At 48.6% G+C, this 20517-nt stretch overlaps 1 protein-coding gene across 1 annotated transcript in view; it reads right to left on the bottom strand.

Moving 5' to 3' along the window:
- Nucleotides 1–11676: 11676 nt before the first annotated feature.
- Nucleotides 11677–20517, bottom strand: part of Ercc4 (ERCC excision repair 4, endonuclease catalytic subunit) — a 38836-nt gene continuing 29995 nt past the window's right edge. Inside the window, exons 10-11 of the mRNA XM_052194987.1 lie at nt 16329–16441; nt 11677–13324 (exon numbers count right to left, since the gene is read on the bottom strand). Coding sequence (XP_052050947.1) covers nt 12591–13324; nt 16329–16441 — 847 coding nt within the window. The 3' untranslated portion in view covers nt 11677–12590. The remainder of the gene's footprint in view (nt 13325–16328; nt 16442–20517) is intronic.

Below are 20517 nucleotides of genomic sequence, written 5' to 3'. Positions count from 1 at the left end.
CTTGTTGCTGCACACAGGAAACACACCTCAGTGTCAAAGACAGACACTACCTCAGAGTAAAGGGCTGGAAAACAATTTTCCAAGCAAATGGTAGCAAGAAACAAGCTGGAGTAGCCATTCTAATATTGAATAAAATAAACTTTCAGCCAAAAGTTACCAAAAAGAACAAGGAAGGACACTTCATACTCATCAAAGGAAAAATCTACCAAGAACTCTCAATTCTGAGCACTATGCTCCAAATTCAAGGGCACCCACATTCATAAAAGAAACTTTACTCCAGCTCAAAGCACACACTGCACCCCACACAATAAATGTGGAGGACTTCAACATTCCACTTTCATCAATGGAAACAGAAACTAAAAAGAGACACAGTGAAACTAACAGAAGTTATGAACCAAATGGATTTAACAGATATCTGTAGAACATTTCATCCTAAAACAAAAGAATATACCTTCTCCTCAGCACCTCATAGTACCGTCTCCAAAATTGACCATATAATCAATCACGCATTGCTGGTGGGATTGTAAGCTTGTACAACCACTCTGGAAATCAGTCTGGTGGTTCTTCATAAAATTGGACATAGTACTTACTACCTGAGAACCAAGCTATAGCACTCCTGGGCATATACACAAAAGATGCTTCAACATGTAATAAGGACACATGCTCCACTATGTCCATAGCAGCCTTATTTATAATAGCCAGAAGCTGGAAACAACCCAGATGTCCCTCAATAGAAGAATGGATACAGAAAATATGGTGCATTTACATAATAGAATACTACTCAGCTATGAAAAATAATGACTTTATGAAATTCGCAGGCAAATGGATGTAACTTGAAAATATCATCCTGAATGAGGTAACTCATAAAAGAACACACATTGTACGCACACACTGATAAGTAGATATTATCCCAGAAGCTCAGAATACCGAAGATACAATTCACAGATCACATGAAGCTCAAGAAGAAAAACCAGAGTGTGGGAACTTTGGTCCTTCTTGGAAGGGAGAACAAAATAGTCACAGGAAGAAATATGGAGCCAAAGTGTGGAGCAGAAACTGAAGGAAAGGCCATCCAGAGACTGTTCCACCTGGGTATCAATCCCATATACAGTTATCAAACCTGGACGCTATAGTGGATGCTGGGAAGTGCTTGCTGACAGAAGCCTGATATGGTTGTCTCCTGAGAGGCTCTGCCTGAGAACCTGACAAATACAGAGGCAGATGCTCGCAGCCAAACATTGGACTGAGCACAGGGTCTGTGATGGAGGAGTTGGAGAAGGGACTGAGGGAGCTGAGGGGGGGTTTGCAGCCCCATGGAGGGAGCAACAGTGTCAACTGGCCGGACCTCCCCCCACCCCTGGGAGCTCCCGGGGAATGGACCACCAACCAGAGAGTATACATGGAGGGACCCATGGCTCCAGCCACGTATATGGCAGAGGATGGCCTTGCTGGACATCAGTGGGCCTGAGGCGCTCAATGCCCCAGTGTAGGGGAATGCCAGGGCGAGAAGAATGAAGGAAATAATTAAGCCTTTGGGGTAAGGTAAACTGTTTAAACTGAAAGCAGTAAAAACCTTTCTCATAGGGTTAGCTGTCAGAAGCAGGTGTCCCCAAGAAAATGCCTATTTAGAAAAAAAGAAAAAGTCTCTTTACTATCCATTGAAGGTGCTTTAGAAGGCAGAAAAGCCATACATATTTTTAGAAGCTCATAAGCAAGCCCATGTGTAGGCACATGCTCATATTTTTCCAATCGAAGATATTTACATGAAAAAAAAATCTGGGACATCCTACTTCTGAGGCCGAGTGCTTTTGATTAACTCCACCTGGAAAGATGCATTTTTTTTTGCCATTTTAAGTGCATATGTGTTCATTTCCCCCTAATTTAATCAGCTTGCTAGTGTGCACACCTCCAAGTGGTTAGTCATTTCGTGTGTGTGTTTTGCAAGCAGAGGTGACAGAAGCCCTTACGTGCACTCAGGCTGCAGACTTGACCAACTTGCTTTCACTGGGGAGGGGAGGGCGGGGTACACTCAAGTTTTTCCATTGCAACCTAAGATTCCTACCCACGCCTTCTCCAGAGCCCCCGCCAATCCTCGCTCACCGGATACCCTGGCGTCCACTCCCCCCAGGCCAGTGAACAGGGAGCTGGGTAAAGGTGAGCAGAGCCTGCAGCAGCTGCCCTTCCAGAGGGTTTGTTGCTCAGCCCTGTGCTGTGGTGCCCTGTACTGCTCACTTCTGTGTCTTCACTAAATATAAGCAACTAATCCCTACAGACGGGCAAATAAGGAGCCCCCGGGAGATCACAACGAATTGAATATGTGGGATAGCTGCTTTTTCCTCCACTAAACTGTCTGTCTGTCTGTGTGTCTGTGGTCTATCTGAGCCACTGGGTCATGGGCATACCAGGAAAACACTAATAAGTTACATCTACACAGCCCTCTTTTTACCTTGCCTTTTGGGATCGTCTCACCCAGTTGCCCAGGTTGGCCCCAAACTTACTCTCCAGCCCAGTTACTTTTTATTTTTCCTGAGTGGCTGGGTTTGCAGGTCTGCTTCACCAGGCGTGGCTAACTCTGTTTCTTCTTAAAACAAAACAAAACAAATACCATTCAAGTTTAGTGTGGCGGTCCACTTCTATCTTAGCACTCAGGAGGCTGCTATAGGAAGATTTTTGCGTTTGAGACTAGCTTGGACTGTCTCAAAAACAAAACCAGTACAATTGGAACAAAAGTCACAGCTGGGTGGTGGTGGTGCATGCCTGTAATCCCAGCACTCTGGGAGGCAGAGGCAGGCAGATTTCCGAGTTCGAGGCCAGCCTGGTCTACAGAGTGAGTTCCAGGACAACCAGGGCTATACAGAGAAACCGTCTCGAAAAAAACCAAATCCAAAAAACAAAACAACAACAACAAAACAAAACAAAACCCAAAATCACTGGTCGGGTTTCTATGCCGTAAAGTGCACAGCTGATGGTTTTAGGTACGTGTGTCATAGAACGTGCGTGTGCTTCTAAGGTCACAAACCTTTTTACCTATTCTTGGTGTCTTTGCGGGGGTGGCCAATTTTGATCTTCAATCAAGAGGCTTCTTAGTTTTGAGGGATTTGACTTCTCCCAGAAGCCCAGGGTTTAACTTGAAGTTGCCGACAACCTTAAGAAATTCGTACCACTTCCCCTAAATATATTTCTCCCTCAAGGGGTACTATACTCTCTGACCGACCAGACTCAGGGCTTCTGGTCTGACTCAGGCTTGTCCCCGGGGTGTACTGGGGCTCCGATAAGAGGCAGCGAGTCTGCCCTCCGTTTGTTCATAATGAGTCATGCTGCAAGTCAGGATTCTCCTTCTTTTTTTTTTTTTACCCCGCTTCCCATGTCAGGCTTAGGCAAGAACCAGAGGCAGATACGCCCTATTCAAAGCGTCGCCATCCTTAGAGCCCAGTACCCCAGCTTAGTGTAAGACGCGCGACTCAATGGGGACCCCTACTGTCGAGACCTGGAAGGACAGCGTGGGCGCCGAGGTCTGCTCAGAGCACACCTCAAACGCAGTGTCTGTTCCCGCCCACCCTCTCCCCGCGAAAGTACCAGCACCTTTCCCTTCGTTCTGTTTTAGTCAGTGAAAATGTTAGGTTTCATCACGGCGTTTTCATACATATCATAGTCCTTTGCTCACATTCACTCGCAATTGCCTTCCTGTGTCTGTCTCGCCTTTTCCCCGCCGCAGGTCTTCTTCCCTGTCTACTGCCATGCCACATATATTTAGAGTTTAATTAATTCTTTTTTTTTTTTTAAGAAGTCCAGATTCCTCAGATGAGAGAAAAGGAATATTTGCCTCAGTACGGCTTCTTAAAAGCAACCAACCAACCAACCAACCAACCAACCAACCAACCAACCAAGCAAACAAACAAACAAACAAACAAACAAAAAACCAACTGTCTACAGTTCCACCCATCTCCCTGAACTGACAGGAGTCTTCTTGTCACAATCCACTGATGGGCTGATGGCAGACCCTGGCTCTTGCCAATAGTAGCGATGATCGTGGGTGTGCAGTGACCTGGGGGTGCTGCCCCAGACAGAGCAGCTGCTGGAGCCTCGGTAGCGTCTCACCCTCATCCGCCCCACCCTCATCCCATCTATTAGTGACAAGAATGTGGTCTGGGTCTCAGTTTTCAGACTCTGTCAGCACTGGAGCAATTAATCACACTTGCTTCCGGGATGAACGTTCCCCAGGCTACAAGCCTCCCGCAAGGGAGAGCTTCAGGCTGTGAGCCGATGGTTTTCAGGAGTGTGAGGACCTAGAAGACCCAGCTCAAAAAAGCCCAAGCTGCAATTTTTTAACCAGTGCTTTTTAGGCCCTGATCCCAAGTTTCCCTTCCACGAGTCTGATGGGAGTTTGGGGATGCTTCAGTGAGGATGAGTGTCAGGACCATGCCAACCTGAGATTCATCTGCTGTGTGGATGTGTGGAAGCACAGGGCTCTGTTTTGAGACCCAGTCACCATAGCAACCCAGCTGCCCCAGTTACAGTGCTCTCAACACCACCAAAATAAAACTCCTCTCCCAGCTGCTGAATGGTGGCTTTCAGCTCCCAGGTGACAGTGGCCAGCATACATTTTGATTTCTTAGGTTTTCAGAAAGAGGTTTTAAGTAATAGTAATAAACCTATAAGGCTGGGTTCCATATGTAAAGGGGTTCCAGGCTGATCTGTGTCATCTTCCAGCACCCACAGACCACAGAGGTAAACAGCAATGCTGTTACAAAGCAGCAGGCAGGAGAAAGGAGCTCACCCTCCCTTACTGGGGCTGCCAGTTCCCTCCCAGGTTAGGGGTAAACATGAGAACATAAATGACGGTCTTTAGAAGAGACAACTCAGACAGGCTTTCTGTAGGTGCGACAAGCTAGAAAAGCAAAATCCTCTTTATTTTTCCTCTACCCAATCCCATTCTCAGCACATTTATTCAGTGTGTGTGTGTGTGTGTGTGTGTGTGTGTGTGTATGTGTATGTGCCTGTGTATGCTTGCATCATTGCATTCAAGCCACGGTGTCCATGTGGGGTTTGGGGGACAACTTGCAGAAGCTGGTTCTTCTTCCCTTCTCCCGTGTGGAGCATGGTGACTGAACTCAGGCATCAGACTTACCTGAAAGCATCCTCACCTGCTGAGCCATCTCGGTGGCCCAGCGTCTTCTTCCCTTTAGTCAGCTCTTCTCCTCCTTCATCTTGGTCACCAGCTAGCAAGGCTACCTTCTCTCTGATGCTAGCTGACTCTCCTCCCTGGCCTTCATCCGTTCCACAGTTTCTCAGTCTCCCGGGCTGCCCCCCTGGGTTCTCCATGCCTGTCACCCACAATGGCCTCCTCTGGTTGCAGTGTAAGGTGACCAGCACACTCTGCTTTCTAGCATCACAGCTGATTCAGTTCCCCCCTCCTCTAGACGGAGCCATTTTCTAAAGCTCTATGGTTCCTTAGAGGCCCTCAACATTGCTTTAATCTACTACGTCTCCATATGACACTGTTTCCTGTCTGAATTACAATCAAATAATCAATTTAGAATTGTCTTTCCCATGGGGTCGGGGAACAGACCCTTTCCAGACTTGTTTTATCTTCATTAGATATTATCATCTCTTGAGTTCAGGCTTAAAACTGGACATCATTTAGATTTAGCCTTTCCCTAGGCATTTTGCTACACAGACTGCCCCTGTGTGTGTCACAGAGCAGGACGCCAGCCACCAGGAGTCTTCTCTGGTGCTCTCAGTCTTAACGCCTTGAGGTGGCATCTGCCGCTGAGCTCCACCTCTGTGCTGGGATTCCAGGAATGTACAACCATGCCTGGCTTCTTACGTGGGTACTTGGGATTTGAACTCAGGACACCTCTTGTAGCACATGCTTTCCTCCCCAGTGCATGATGCTTCTTCAGCCCTTCTTTTAGTTCCTGAACCCTCAATTCAGTTGTGACCCCCATTTTCCGTTGCTGACCCTGTTGCAGTGATTCTGGAAGGGGTTTCCACTCTGCCTCCCACTCCCCCAGGGTAGTCAGAAAGCAGAAGGAAGATGTGCTGTGGAGTGGGCAACCTCTACACGTACTTCTGTGGTTTGACTTTTAAAAGATCTTTTGGAGATTTAAGAGACCCTCAGAGAGTGAGTACTCAGTGTTAGTTCCTTTCCATTTCAAATTCAGCTTCATTTGTTTTTATGCTGTTTCCAGACATTGCCCAGGGTGGTGTGGAACTAACTCAGTATGCAGCTGGGGATGACACCCAATTCCTGGTCTTCCTGCTTCTACCTCCGAGGTGCTAGGATTTCAGTAGAGATGGCCCTGCATTTGGGAGTCACAGGTGAGCTGTCCTGAGGGTGAGGATGTGAGCTCAGGAGAGCCAGCCCTGCCTCTTGTCTGCTGTCAGACAAGGTCCAGATGAGGAGAGATGTCCTCCCTCTATGCCCTGGCCACCTATGACAGGCAAAAGAACTGGCTTCTAGGTCATGAGAATGGGGTAACTGGCTATATCCCTCACTGGCTGCAGGTCCTGTAGCTTACCTGGGCAGCAGGGTAGGGCTGGTTCTGGTTGCCTGGGGGTAGCAGAGTAGGGATAGAGGTGGGGGTGGGAGGTAGGGGATGGGACTTGCTGGTGGGCCAGCCCTGGGGTGTGAGAGCAGGAGCACCCACCCTCTCCACCCCATGGATGACTCTGCTGGAGTGTGTGAAGGACCTGGTCTTACAATAAGAGAATATCCGAGAGGACTCCCAGTGAGGTTCCAGTCTTTATAGTGTAGCACAAGTCAGAGGCCTTGAACTAGACCAACACAATGCACACAATTCCAAGCAAAGAAGTGTGGACAGAAGGGTATATATACTGTGGAGACACACTGCTTTCTTTTTCTCTGTTGTGGGGGAGGTTTCCAGAGTGCAGGGTGAGCAGGAGAGGAGAGATGAGTGGGATTGGGGTATATGATGTGAAATTCCCAAAGAGCAGACAAAAAGTTTAAGGAAACTGATGTATATATGCGTGTCCATGAACTCGGACGTACAAGCCAAGGGAAGACACAGTGCTGCTTTCCCATTGCTTCCCTGTGTTTTTGAGACAGGGTCTTTCACTGGGCCTGAAGCTCACCATCATGATAGGATGGCTCATGAGTGAGTTCTGGGACTCATCTCCACTCAGCCACACAGAGGCTACAAGCTGAGAACGCCCAGCTGCTGCTGGGGTGCTGGGGATGTCTGAATCCCGGTATCTCACTGGGGAGCAAATGCTCTCGCTCACTGAATCCACCTCTCCTGACCTGGGGAGCTCTGAGATCTAGGGCAGAACCTGTAAAACAACCAAAATCAATGAAGCAACTCCTAACGATATCCTGCTCCTCCTGGTGTTGTGTCCAGTGGTCATCGGAGAGGTTGCCTCTGGCAGTGGATGAACCCTGTGGAATCGGAGAGGATGGAGGACCCCGGACAACAGGCCCACTGAATCCAGAAAGCAGGGCTCATGTGGCTCATAGAGATTAAGATGGCAAGCCTGGGGGCTGTAAGGGTCTGCACCAGGTCTTCCGTGTATGTGTTATGGCCATATATCAACTCCTGCGAGGGGAGTGGGTGTGTCTTTGACTCTTTTGCCTGCTTTTGGGCTCTACCTCCAGCTGGGTTGCCTTGTCCAGGCTCGATATGAGGGCTTTTGCTGTGTCTAATTGTACCTTGTTTTATCATGTTTGGCTGTCGTCTCTTAGGAGGCCATCTCTTTTCTGAAGAGGAAACAGGGGAGTTTCTAAGAGTGGATGGAGAAAACACTGTGGTTGTATTGTATAAGAAAATATTTTTTTTTTTTAAAAAAAGTTATTTACTTTTATATGCATTAGTGTCTTGCCTAAAAGAACATATGTGCACTGAGTGTGTGTGTGTGTGTGTGTGTCTGGTACTTGAAGAGGGTGTTTGGATCCTCTGGAACCGGAGTTTCAGATGGTTGTGAGCCACCATGGGGGTGCTGGAAACCAAACTGGGGTCCTTTGCAAGAGCAGCCAATTCTCTTAACCGCTGAGCTATCTCTCCAGACCGAACACTGAGTCCTGGTTTTTTATGTAATTGAACTAATAAGAAAGGAGTGAAGACTGGGTTAAAAATAAATCAAACACTTGGAGAGTTATGCAGAAGTAATTCACCAACACACAGAGCTGGCTCAGAGGTGCCCAGCAACCCTTCCAGTTCCTGGGCAAGAACCAACAGTACTGTTATCACTTGCTACAAGTGAATCCGCATACAGCTTAGGCTGGTCTTGAATTCCAACATCCTCCTGCCTCACTCAGTCCTGAGTGCTAGTGCTCAGAACACAGGCAAGCGCTGACACAGCTAGAAAAATCTCTCTCCTTTTTAAAAATATAAGTACAAGACTGTCTTCCTAAACAACCAGCAGAAGGTGCCTAGCCCTTCAACGTCTGAGGGGGCCTCTGTCCTCTGCCCAGATCTGCATGCTCGATCTTGACTGGGAAACACGCTCATCTGACTTTCCCTTAGGGTATTTGGAACTATAGGAATGAAAATGGACGCCCACACTATTCCCCCGACCCCCAGACAGTCCCTTCCCCGGGAACCTTCCCACACTCATGCTTTATCATGGCCTCTGAAGTCAGACCACGTGGGCTTGAAATCGTGGTTCTGTGAATAACAGTGGTGGGCAAACTGTTTAAGCTCTCCGGCCACAGCTGTCACCACAAAGGTCTGTGGCACCTGCGTGACTTCATGCTGGGGATTAAATGAGATAAGGCACAAGTGGTCAATGTGAAGAAATGGTTCAATAGTTTGCCAGTCTTTATTCAGAGGATACAACTCTGAAAAATAACCAGTCTCCTGGACACTAGAAAGGGCTGTGCACGGACATTCAAAGCCCAGGCAGCAATGGGGACACCACTGTGGTGACCCAATTCAAAGGATAATTAAACTTGCTTATGAAATAATAATAAATTCCTGTGCTATCAAAAGAACAATTTCCCTCTTCCAACTCGTGAGTCAAAAGGGATAGAGCCCCCTTTGTTGGACGCCCCGGACGCCTTGCTTGCTGTTCTCAACAAGCTGCTATTTTCAAAGGACGACAGCTCTTCTTCCCTAGTGTCTTCGGTTAAGGAGATGTCACAGCATGTTAGGAAGGAACAGCCAAGGACATCACATTGATGACACAGAGAGTGTGTGACTGAGAGCCAGGCAGAAGCAGCAACTCAGAGCAGACCCGTGTCAGCCCTCTATTCTGCACACTGAACACCTTCAGCGTGTAATGGTGCATCCTGGCAGCATGTGCCTGCCCTCTGACTGTGCACCACACTGAAAGTTTTACTTTGCCCAGAAAGCCAAGGAAGATGATAAATAACCGCCCCCCCCCACACACACATTACAAGTAAATATATTTCAGTTTTCTCTCCCTTTTACCAGATCTTGGCTTATGGAACCATACATTGAAACAACAAAAAGAAACAGTCCTCCAACAGCCCAAAGGTACGTACTACCAAGCGCCTGCTGAAGAAGATGGACAACTGTGTGCTCAGATCAGACAGGAAATATCAAAATGAGAGCAAAATAACCAAGGAAAGTGACAATTCTTGTCAAAGCCTGGTTGCACTGTCATCTTTTTCTTAAAATTCTTTTGAGGGGACATTTTAAAGTTAAACTAAACTAATGGAGAATTTCCCTCATCAGGTTCCCCAAGGCAGTGTGACATCAAATCCACTGGAGAAGCAAAAGGGAAGTCCAGAACTCAGCCTCCCTCCTCATGAAGTCCAGAACTCAGCCTCCCTCCTCACCAAGTCCAGAACTCAGCCTCCCTCCTCACCAAGTCCAGAACTGAGCCTCCCTCCTCGAGAAGTCCCTGCATCTCAGCAAGGCAGACCTGGAGTTCCTGACCTGGTGGGGGCTGGATGAAAGCATTTCTTGTCCCCTCTGACCTGGAGATCACACCACAGGGCTCTCAAACACTGCAGGCAGGCCTACTGTCTAGAGAGCGTTTGTTCACCAAAGGGAGTCAGGACTACTGAGTGCTGATGGCCACCACATATATTTGTTTGTTTTTGAGACAAGTCTTACTACATAGCCCTGGCTAGCTTGGAACTCACTATATAGAGCAGGCTAGCCTTAAAGTCACAGAGACCCACCTGCCTCTGTCTCCCTAGAGCTGGGATTAGTTGGGCTGTGGGCCACCAGGCTATCCTTGATCGCTACTATTAAGAAGGATTATCTCCTCATATAGTTTTAAGAATACCAAGAGAGGTGCTAGGATTTAAGCAAGTAAATTCATCTTTTTTTTTTTTAAAGATTTATTTATTTATTATATGTAAGTACACTGTAGCTGTCTTCAGACACTCCAGAAGAGGGCGTCAGATCTCGTTACAGATGGTTGTGAGTCACCATGTGGTTGCTGGGATTTGAACTCAGGACCTTTGGAAGAGCAGTCTGTGCTCTTAACCACTGAGCCATCTCTCTAGCCCCAGGATAATTTCTTATAACCAAGGCTCTATCTCTATGTAAACAGCTTGTAACCACAATGCTGACCTAGCTTTTAAAAGTTAGGAGCTTATCAATATTTATAATTTATAACAACAACAACAACAACAACAACAACAACACCATCAAAGGTAGCAAAATGCTACTGGGAAACAAAGTAAGATTCCAAAATGTGTAAAAAAAACAAAAAAGTCTGAGGAAACCAAACAATGGCTAGCTGTGTGGGAAGTCCTCCAAGCCTGGCAATGTGCGAGGCGGTGAGCTGAGGAGGATGCGAGGCAACAGAAGCCCCAGTCAGCGGTGTCCCAGTGAGCAGCTCACTTGAGCTGACGGACACGGAAGCCTGTGGGTTACAGGCTGCTGCACTAGGTAACAAGGACTGTTTAAAACACTGTCCAGAAGAGCTTTGAAATTTTAACTCGAATGAAACACGCATCATAGCATGTGCTAAGTTAAGATTTCTGTTTTATGGAACAAAACAACAGAAAAGGCAGGCAGAGTTCCATGGAGGAAGGGAACCGCTACTCTAAGTGGAAGTGGCCGTCTGTGCTCACGCGCTGGGAACGACCACACCGTCCAGTGCGACTCCAGGCAGTTCTGTCCTGGTTCAGAATGCAAATACATTTTTAATCCTGGGTTGAAACAAGTAGCTTAGACCCCTTTCCATCACAAGCTTACTGCTTTATCTTTCCCCTGTTTTCTATGGCTCCATAGTCCTTGATTATGGGGCTCTGGACAGGATGCTCAGGGGATGTCCTCTCTACCCTTGGGTTTAACTAACCAAGGGGTGGAAACAGAGGAACAACCGAATCTCTTCTAAACACGCAGGCTCTTTTCCTGTCATTGAGGAGCACAGGGGACAGACAGGCCACTACCACCTGTCCTGACACAGTCACTGTGAGCCACCTAGAGATGGTCTGAAGTTCACAGGGGGACAGGCAGAGGTTATACGCAAACAGCATTGACGGACTGCAGGATGCACAGGCTGTATCATCAGAGAAGGTCCCGGAAGGAATGTCCCATGGATACTGAGGGACAACTGTGCTGCTAAGTCCCAATAATCAAGATGCCAACACATTCAGCTTAGAGTGCTTTTGTTAAAGTTGGAGGAGACAGTATTTTTGTTACAAGGTCCATTTTCTCATCAGTTCAGCCACAGATGGCTGACACCGATGGGACAGTTAACCATGGGGCGAGCTAGAATTCATGAGGCATTAGCTCTTGAGGAAGAAACTTTACTGCTTGCCACTGAATACATAAACAGCTAATGCTTAAGTGTCACAGTCTACAAACAGCATAACGATGTGACGAATCCCATTTTAACACAGAAATCCAGTCGGAATCAATCATGAGATTGGTTTGTGGGTCTTTAAACACCTGTGTATTCCTTCTGCATTCTTATGTGTTATCTGTGCTGATTTATCCATTTATCTACAATCCTTTAGTAAGAAGGAGAGAAAGCCACATGTAGATAGCACCTGGCTCACTCAGGCAAGAAGTAGTTAGGACAGGACCACGGGCAGGGCAGAGATGGCGTACTTCTGGTACAGTCTCGGCATCTTACACCAGTGAGGTGGGGGACACTTAGACCTGTCATTTGGACTTAGAATAGGAATTTGGAGGCTAAACACTGAGAAACCAAGAATTCTGAGGAGCCCTTTATTACCTCATCAAATCTTGTCCATAAGCAATTAATTCTGTTAAAAACTCTGGCTTAACCAACCAAGTAACAGTACATGTTACATATACCTGGTGACCAGGAGACTAGAGGCCTAATTTTGTCTCTGTGTGTGTGAGGTGAAGAAGCACATAAGGAACAGCAGCCCTGCCTCAGGCTACCAAGCCCTGGCGGGTGTCAGGACCAGGAAAGAGTACTTTTACCAGCCTGAAAAGCAAACATAGGCTGTTTGCTTCAAGGGGCAAGATCTCACCACACCTTACTGAGAGGCAAGAGCCAGCAAGGGAAGGCGGGTACGCACCTCAGCACAGAGCCCAGGGGGTGGGGGTGGGGGTGGGGGTGGGATGGGGGAGGGGGGATCCAGGCTTCTAGACAAACACCGGGGAGACAGAATTACAGTCACCGATCGCCCTGGGGAAGAATGAATTGCTATGCAAATGATCAATAGCGAGCAGTCACTTCCTCACTCTGCCTTTGGACACCACGTCTGCATAGGCAGTGTGCAGGAAGTCGTGCAGCTGCTTGGCATTTCCTGAGTGCCCCAGGATGCCTGTGAGGCGCTCCAGGGACAGGGTGGCCAGCTCCGCGATGTTCTTCACTTGATTCATCAGGGAGCGACAGTTCTTGGCGTTGATCCCAGGCATCTTCAGCACGAAGTCTTGGGGGCCAGGGTTATACCTGTCCGACTCAGGCAGTGTTTCTGAGTCTGCGGTGATGGCCATGGCTGTGGCTGCGTCAGGCTGTGGTTTGTTCTGCTTCAGCTCCTCAAACAGCTCAGCTGTGGCGTGGGGTGAGGGGCACCAGAGCAGCCGCAGGCGCGGGAAGTGCAAGGTGAGGAGGGTGAGCTTGGAGCTCACGTCACTGCTGCTCATCTCCTGGAAGAAGCTACCTCGTGGTGCCAGGGAGAAGGGCTTGCTCGGGTCAAACTCAATGAGCAGCACAGGCCTCCGGTAGTAGCGTGACATGGCTAGGCACTGGCTGTACAGGCGGCCACTGTGCAGCGAGCCAATCAGGTCGCTCACACTTTTGCGTTCCACACACAGCTCAGGTGTCAGGATGTAATCACCCACCTCCAGAGTCACTGGCTCTATGTCAATGCCCCGCCGATGGATAAGAGACGGGAGCTCGCTCCGAAACTCACGCATGTCTACCACGATACTGGACTGTGTGCCATTCTGCTCCTGGCCACCTATGAAAAGAGGAATTTAGGTCGGGTCACAGGGAAGAGAACTTAAGAGATCACCTGTATGGGTTTAAATGTTTCTGTTGTTAAACTCGGATTTAAAAATAGAATTTATTTATTAACTCATTCTAAAAATAGAATTTATAGAGAAAGCAGAGGTAGTTTTCCCCAAATTAAATGGAGTCAATAGGAAAGTTAAGACTGTGCTTGTAGTTTATGACTTACAATGGCACACAAACACCTTCACTCTGGTTCCTCTCTGCTCCCTCATGAAGAGTATATATGTATGAATGAATGTGTATGTATGTATGTATGTATGTATGTATGTATGTATGTATGTGCTGGTCCTTACAGCTCTAGGCCCCACGTGCAGTCCGGCCTTCTAAGCCATTGCCATTACCTCTGAGATGGGAAAGGGAAGATGCTGGGACAGCTTTACACACACTGGTGTGCATACCTGGGGCAACGCCAGCAACCAATTTGGAACACAGCAGTGTGGGACCAAAGGTTCAAAACCTGCATTTTCAACAAACTCCAGGGATGTTAATGCTAAGAACAACCTCATTTGGGTATGAGTGCTATTTGTGTGTACATATGTGAGCATGTGTGTGTAGCTATGCTGAGCCCATATGTGGAGGCCAGAGGAAGGTAGTGAGATGAAGTCACAGCTGAATGGACCGCCGGGAGGCAGGGCCCTCAGAAGAGGCAGACCACTGGGGCAGGCCACAGAGAGGTGTCCTGCACTTACGCTGACGTTTGTCTGTCTGCTGCTTTCACGCCCGCAGCCTTCCCATGGTGTTCTGACTCATCATAGGCCTGGGAGCAATGGGGCTGGCTGGGTGGACTGCGGCCTTTTGCAATAGGTCGGACTGCTCCTCCCTTGAGCTGTTTCATGAGGTATTCGCCATAGCCTCAGAGAACTGACAAAGCAACCTGGTTAAGAACTTAGGAAAGGGAGAGGCACCAGGGTCATGGAAGACATCAGCGTGGCTGTGAGGGAGAGGAAGGGCCGTGAGCCAGGAATGCAGGCAGCCTCTGAGGTGCTGGAGAAACAAGGAGATGGCTCTCCTACAGACCTGACAGGCAGGGAAGACCCCTGACGCTAACAGGGGACAGCCAATGGCGAGTCTACTTGGCTTGCAGACCGGGAAGGTCAACGTGTGCTTCTCAAGCCACCAACAGGAAACTCAGAACCAACAGGAAACTCAGGCTTCCAAAGGGCAGAGCTCTAGGAAGTGCTTTATGCGTGGTCCCTACAGCGTGACCTCACCTCCTTCATCCTGCCTTGGGCGACATCTTGGGCGACAGTTCTTCCCAAGAGCTTACCAAGCAAGGCAGAGCTAGTATCTGCTTCAAAAAGGATACAGGCATTCTGAAGCAATGCTCCCCAGAGCACGCAGCCCGAGGCCCCTCTCTACCATATGCCTTTGCGATGTGACCCTTGTTCCCATGCACAGAAGCAGAGTCTCTGCGTTAGAGGCCAGCACACTCATGGTTTTAATAAGTATCTCAGGCCACAAGTGCACAAGCACATGTGTGGAGATCAGAGGACAATTCTCAGGGTGGCTTTTCTCTTGCTACCTGGTGGGATGGGCCACGGAAATCAGATTTTCAGGCCTTCATGCAAGTGACTCAAACCTCTGAGCCATTTCTCCAGCCCTCTCTCTCCAGCCCCTGACAAATAGTGATAAAACAAGGGAAGGCAGGCAGGCAGCAGGCAGGCAGGCAGCAGGCAGGCAGGCAGGCAGCAGGCAGGCAGGCAGGCAGCAGGCAGGCAGGCAGGTAGGCAGCAGGCAGGCAGGCAGCAGGCAGGGAGGGAGGCAGGCAGGGAGGCAGGCAGGGAGGCAGGCAGGGAGGCAGGCAGGGAGGCAGGCAGCAGGCAGCAGGCAGGCAGGCAGCAGGCAGGCAGGCAGGCAGGCAGCAGGCAGGCAGGCAGGCAGGCAGGCAGCAGGCAGGCAGGCAGGCAGGCAGGCAGCAGGCAGGCAGCAGGCAGGCAGGCAGGCAGGCAGCAGGCAGGCAGGCAGGCAGGCAGCAGGCAGGCAGGCAGCAGGCAGGCAGCAGGCAGGCAGGCAGCAGGCAGGCAGGCAGCAGGCAGGCAGGCAGGCAGGCAGCAGGCAGGCAGGCAGGCAGGCAGGCAGCAGGCAGGCAGGCAGCAGGCAGGCAGGCAGGCAGGCAGCAGGCAGGCACGCAGGCAGGCCGGCCGTAGGCTCAGGGCATGAGCATCTGGCTCTGATGCTTCTAAACCTGTGGTAGACAGAGCATGAAGCTGGGACTCAGCAGCCCAGTGGTCTGAATGGACCCAATGCCAGCAGATGTTAAATCATCTTTAACCCCACTGTTTCTCTCAGGCTGCTTGGCCGATGGCAGCCTACATGGATATGGAAGTCCTTGTGAATAAGGGCTTCCTTATCGGAGTCCTTATTGAACCTTGGAGTTCAGCAGATCTTGGTGGCATGTCAAACACCCAGGACTGGAGAGAGACCAAGAAGCAGAACATGCTTTGGAGCTGGAAGGGCGCATCCCTAAGGAAGTCCCAGTAATGTGTGGCCCTGAGACTACAGGCAGAGGGATGTGGAGAAATTGTCCTTCAGCTATTGTGTGAGCCAGGCACAGAGCCCAGGAAGCTCTCTGAAGGCTTTACTGGGTAAGTTCATCTGCCATCTCTCAAATAATTTCCTTTTCATTAAAAAAATCATCTATTATTATTTTAATTATGTGTATGTGCCTGTGTGTGCCTGCATGAGTTTATATGCAGCCCAGGAGCGCATGTCCCTGGAGAGGCCACAGGATGGCGCTAAAGTCACAGGTAGTTGTGAGCTGCCTGATGTAGGGGCTGCACTGAAAACTCAAGCTCTTTGCAAGAATAGCCGAGAGGTCCTTACCAGTGAGCAGTCTCCCTTGCTCAAGTCATGTTTTTAAGAGTTTATATAAAGAGCTCAGCCATGTGGCTCTGGGGTTTCATAGCTTCCTCTAAAGGCAGAAATGGTGCTAGGTTCAGGGTAGGGCATACCGGCTTTCCGAGTGTCGGTAGGAGCATCTGTGGCTGCGGTGCCTCTTGCTAGGTCCAGGTTGGTTTCATCTCTGCCTTCCCGTTCTTCAGGGACAACCATGCTAGCTTTTTCCCTGGGGGAACAAATACCATAATCATCACTTGACTGATCTCAACATTCTAGATTAATCTTTTGAAAAATCTAATCTCTAAAATGATCTATGTGCTGGCAGTAGGTGTGCACACCTGTAATCCAGGACTCAAGAAGCTGAGGCAGGAGGATTGTCTCTGATACAGGACTGCAGGATAAGGCGAGAGATACATTAGAGATAAACAACTGGGAGGACTGCAGGAGGAGCCCAGCCCCCACAGGGCTCCTTTCCCACCCTCCAGAGTGCAAGTGTGAAGCTCTCTTAGCTTCACATTTAGTCTGTCGTGTGACAGAGCCTGCCCCAACCCACTGAGAGGCCAAGGCACTGTCAGCATGGAAAACAGATCGAATCATTTATAGTTGGATATTTTTCAGGTCATAAGGAGTCAATGATTAGGAAAAAGAAAAAGAAAATGCAGGCACGATGGAACTCTGATCCCTCCCCTGCCCGCCCAGGTGGGAGACCCCATCATCCACCTACAGTTTGGAAGGAGAATCAAGGTCAATTCAAGAATAAAGTTTATATCAGGGATTACAACAGACAATCAGCATCTGGGGAATGAGCTGGGGACAGAGGCCACTCCTCAAGGGTGTGCTTGAAAGCGTTATGGAGTGTCCCCTGCTCTGGGTTAAGTGATCAGGATGTAAATGTGATTACTGGGCTGGCAAGATGGCTAAGTGGCTCCAGGTGCTCGCCACTAAGCCTGACGCCCGAACCCAAGCTCCAGAACCCACTCGGTGGAAGAACGGAGCCCTGCAAGTTGTCTTCTGACCTCCACACGGTGTACATGGCTACAGGCATGAATACACACACACACACACACACACACGAAGTACACAAATGAATACAACAAATATGATCATACAATCCTAGTCTTCAGAGTAACCCAGTATCTCATAAGTGTTAGGAGGACTGTTCCCGGATCACGGTAAGCTGGGTGGTTCCTGCTTAAAACCATGGGGCATGTGATGATTACCTCATGAGGCTTAAGTACTAAGAGTCTAATCTGTGCCTGCTGCCAGAGCACATGCAGCTGGACCATTTTCTCTTGAGGCTTGCGGAAGAGCTGAGGAAGCAAAGCAACCATGAACAAACCCTCAGAACTGAGGACCTCCGCAGACTGGGCTAGGCAAGACAGAAGGGGCGAGAGGGCTGTGGCCCCACCAGATCGGAGACCTCCAGGGCACAGCTCCCTTAGACACTGTGGAGAACAGGATGGTTCCTCTAGGTCACTGCCAAGGGCTCTGTGAGCAAACTTTCCTGGTCACGCCCACTGTACCCAAGAGGACAAAGGCCAACAAGAACACAGCCAGCAAATCCTCAATATTATTTACTAACATTTTTGTGTTTTCACTCTTTCTACCACTTCACAAATTAAACTACAGATCACATGGAGGTGTGAGGTGTGGGGGCTTCCTGATGAATGTGCTGTGTGTGGGTGGATATAACACAGACAGGAGCAAAGATCTAGTTCTGGTAGGCAGCGTGACCTGGGATAAGTCACCCAGTGGCTCCCTGCCTCAGTTTGTTTTCTTATCTGTAAAATGGGGATAATGTCAATAAAGGCTGAGTAGTGTGCATGCAACACACTGGGTGGCTCCTGGCATCCCGAACCTACGATGCTCATCCAGGGTCACGGGAGACACCAAAGGTCTGCTTTCAAATGAGGCTGGTGCGGTTTCCATTTCTGAGAAAATGTACACCCCAGAAAGGGACTGCAGACCAGAGAGAAAGCAAGTCTTGCTGAGCAGGACACATGCGCTTACTAGACATTACAGTACCAAAAGCACCCACCCTACCTGCATCAGGCACTCGTGTCTTCTGTTGTTGCTTTAGTATGTCAATGATTTCCTTTTTATCACTGTGTAGGCCGGCCTTGCTTGGAGTGCTGGGATGTTCTGTGGTATGTGAATGGCTCTAATGATGTGAGGTGGGAAGGGGGAGCTCAGGAGCCTCTGTGGCACCCAGGAAAGTCCTCTTCTGCAATACAAGTTTCTTACAGCAAAGTCAAACGACCTTGACTCTTGCCTGTGGACCGCCGACCTGCTCCCCAGGCGGCCCTTACTCTCCAGCAACCGAATCTGCTCTCTCTGCTCGTCTGCCATCTGTTCTCTGGGCCAGCTGAGCAGCTGCACTTGCTGCCTGTCCTCCTGATGCATTCCTCTCTGCTTAGTTTAAAGAGCAGCCCAGTGTTGCTCTTATAACATCTCCCACGGAGGTCTTGGCAAGAGTCTGCTCTCTTATTGTCACAGTAATCTTTCTCCCAAGTTCAGGCGAGGTGCAAATTCCCTACTGGCAATGCACCACATGTGTAGCGTTGTGGTTTTTTTTTTTTAAATTTATTATTAGATATATTCTTTATTTACATTTCAAATGATTTCCCCTTTCCTGGTCCCCCCCCCCCCAAATCCCCATAAGCCATCTCCCCCCACCCCCATTCCCCAATCACTCCTCTCCCACTTCCCTGTCCTGGTATTCCCCTACACTGTGGCATCGAGCCTTTCCAGGACCAGGGGCCTCTCCTCCCTTTGATGTCCAACAAGGCCATCCTCTGCTGGATATGTCTGTACTCTGTGGTTGATGGTTTTGTCCCTGGAAGCTCTGGGAGTACTGGGTGGCTCATGCTGTTCCTCCTATGGTGCTGCAAACCCCTTCAGCTCCTTGGGTCCTTTTCTAGCTCCCCCATTGGGGACCCTGTGCTCAGTTCAATGGCTGGCTGAGAGTTTCCCCATCTATATTTGTCATGCACTAGCAGAGCCTCCCAGGTGACAGCTATATCCTGCTCTGGTCAGCAAGCACTTGTGGGCATCGATAATAGTGTCTGGGTTTTGTTACTGTATATGGCATGGATCGCTAGGTGGGGTAGTCTCTGGATGGCCTTTCCCTCATACTCTGCTCCACACTTTGTCTCTGTATTTCATTCTGTATTTTGTTTCCCCTTCTAAGAAGTACCAGAGTACCCATACTTTGTTCTACCTTCTTCTTGGGCACCATTTGATATATGAATTGTGTCTTGGGTATTCCAAGCTTCTAGGCTAATATCCACTTATCAGTGAGTGCATATCATGTATGTTCTTTTGTGATTGGGTTACCTCAATTAGGGTATTTTCCAGTTTCACCAATTTGCCTAAGAATTTCATGAATTCATTGGTTTTAATAGCTGACTAGTATACTATTGTGTAAATATACCATATTTTCTGTCTCCATTCCTCCATTGAGGGACATCTGGGTTCTTTCCAGCTTCTGACTATTATAAATAGGGCTGCTATGAACATAGTGGAGCATGTGTCCTTATTAGATGTTGGGAAATCCTCTGGGTATATGCCCAGGAGTAGTATAACAGGGTCCTCCAGTACTATTATGCCCAGTTTTCTGAGGAACCGCCAAACTGATTTCCAGAGTGGTTGTGCCAGCTTGCAATCCCACCAGCAGTGGAGGAGTGTTCCTCTTTCTCCACATCCTCGCCAACACCTGCTGTCTCCTGAGTTTTTTTATCTTAGCTATTCTGACTGCTGTGAGGTGAAATCTCAGGGTTGTTTTGATTTGCATTTCCCTGATGACTAAGGATGCTGAACTTTTCTTTAGGTGCTTCTCAGCCAGTCAATATTCCTCAGGTGAAAATTCTTTGTTTAGCTCTGTACCCCATTTTTTAACAGGGTTATGTGGTTCTCTGGAGTTTAACTTCTTGAGTTCTTTGTATATATTGGATTAATTAACCTTCTGTCAGATGTAGGGTTAGTAAAGATCTTTCCCCAACTTGTTGATTGCCATTTTGTCCTATTGACAGTGTCTTTTGCCTTACAGAAACTTTGTAATTTTATGAGGTTCCATTTGTCAATTCTTGATCTTAGAGCTATTGGTGTTCTGTTCAGAAATTTTCCCGTGCCCATGTGCTCAAGGGTCTTCCCAAGTTTCTTTTCTATTAGTTTCAGTGTGTCTGGTTTTATGTAGAGGTCCTTGATCCACTTGGACTTGAACTTAGTACAAGGAGATAAGAATGGATCGATTTGCATTCTTCTGCATGCTGACCTCCAGTTGAAACAGCACCATTTGTTGAA

Source organism: Apodemus sylvaticus, chromosome 10 (genome assembly GCF_947179515.1).
Source record: "Apodemus sylvaticus chromosome 10, mApoSyl1.1, whole genome shotgun sequence".
Classification (NCBI taxonomy): domain Eukaryota; kingdom Metazoa; phylum Chordata; class Mammalia; order Rodentia; family Muridae; genus Apodemus; species Apodemus sylvaticus.
This window is presented reverse-complemented; position numbering and strand designations above follow the sequence as displayed.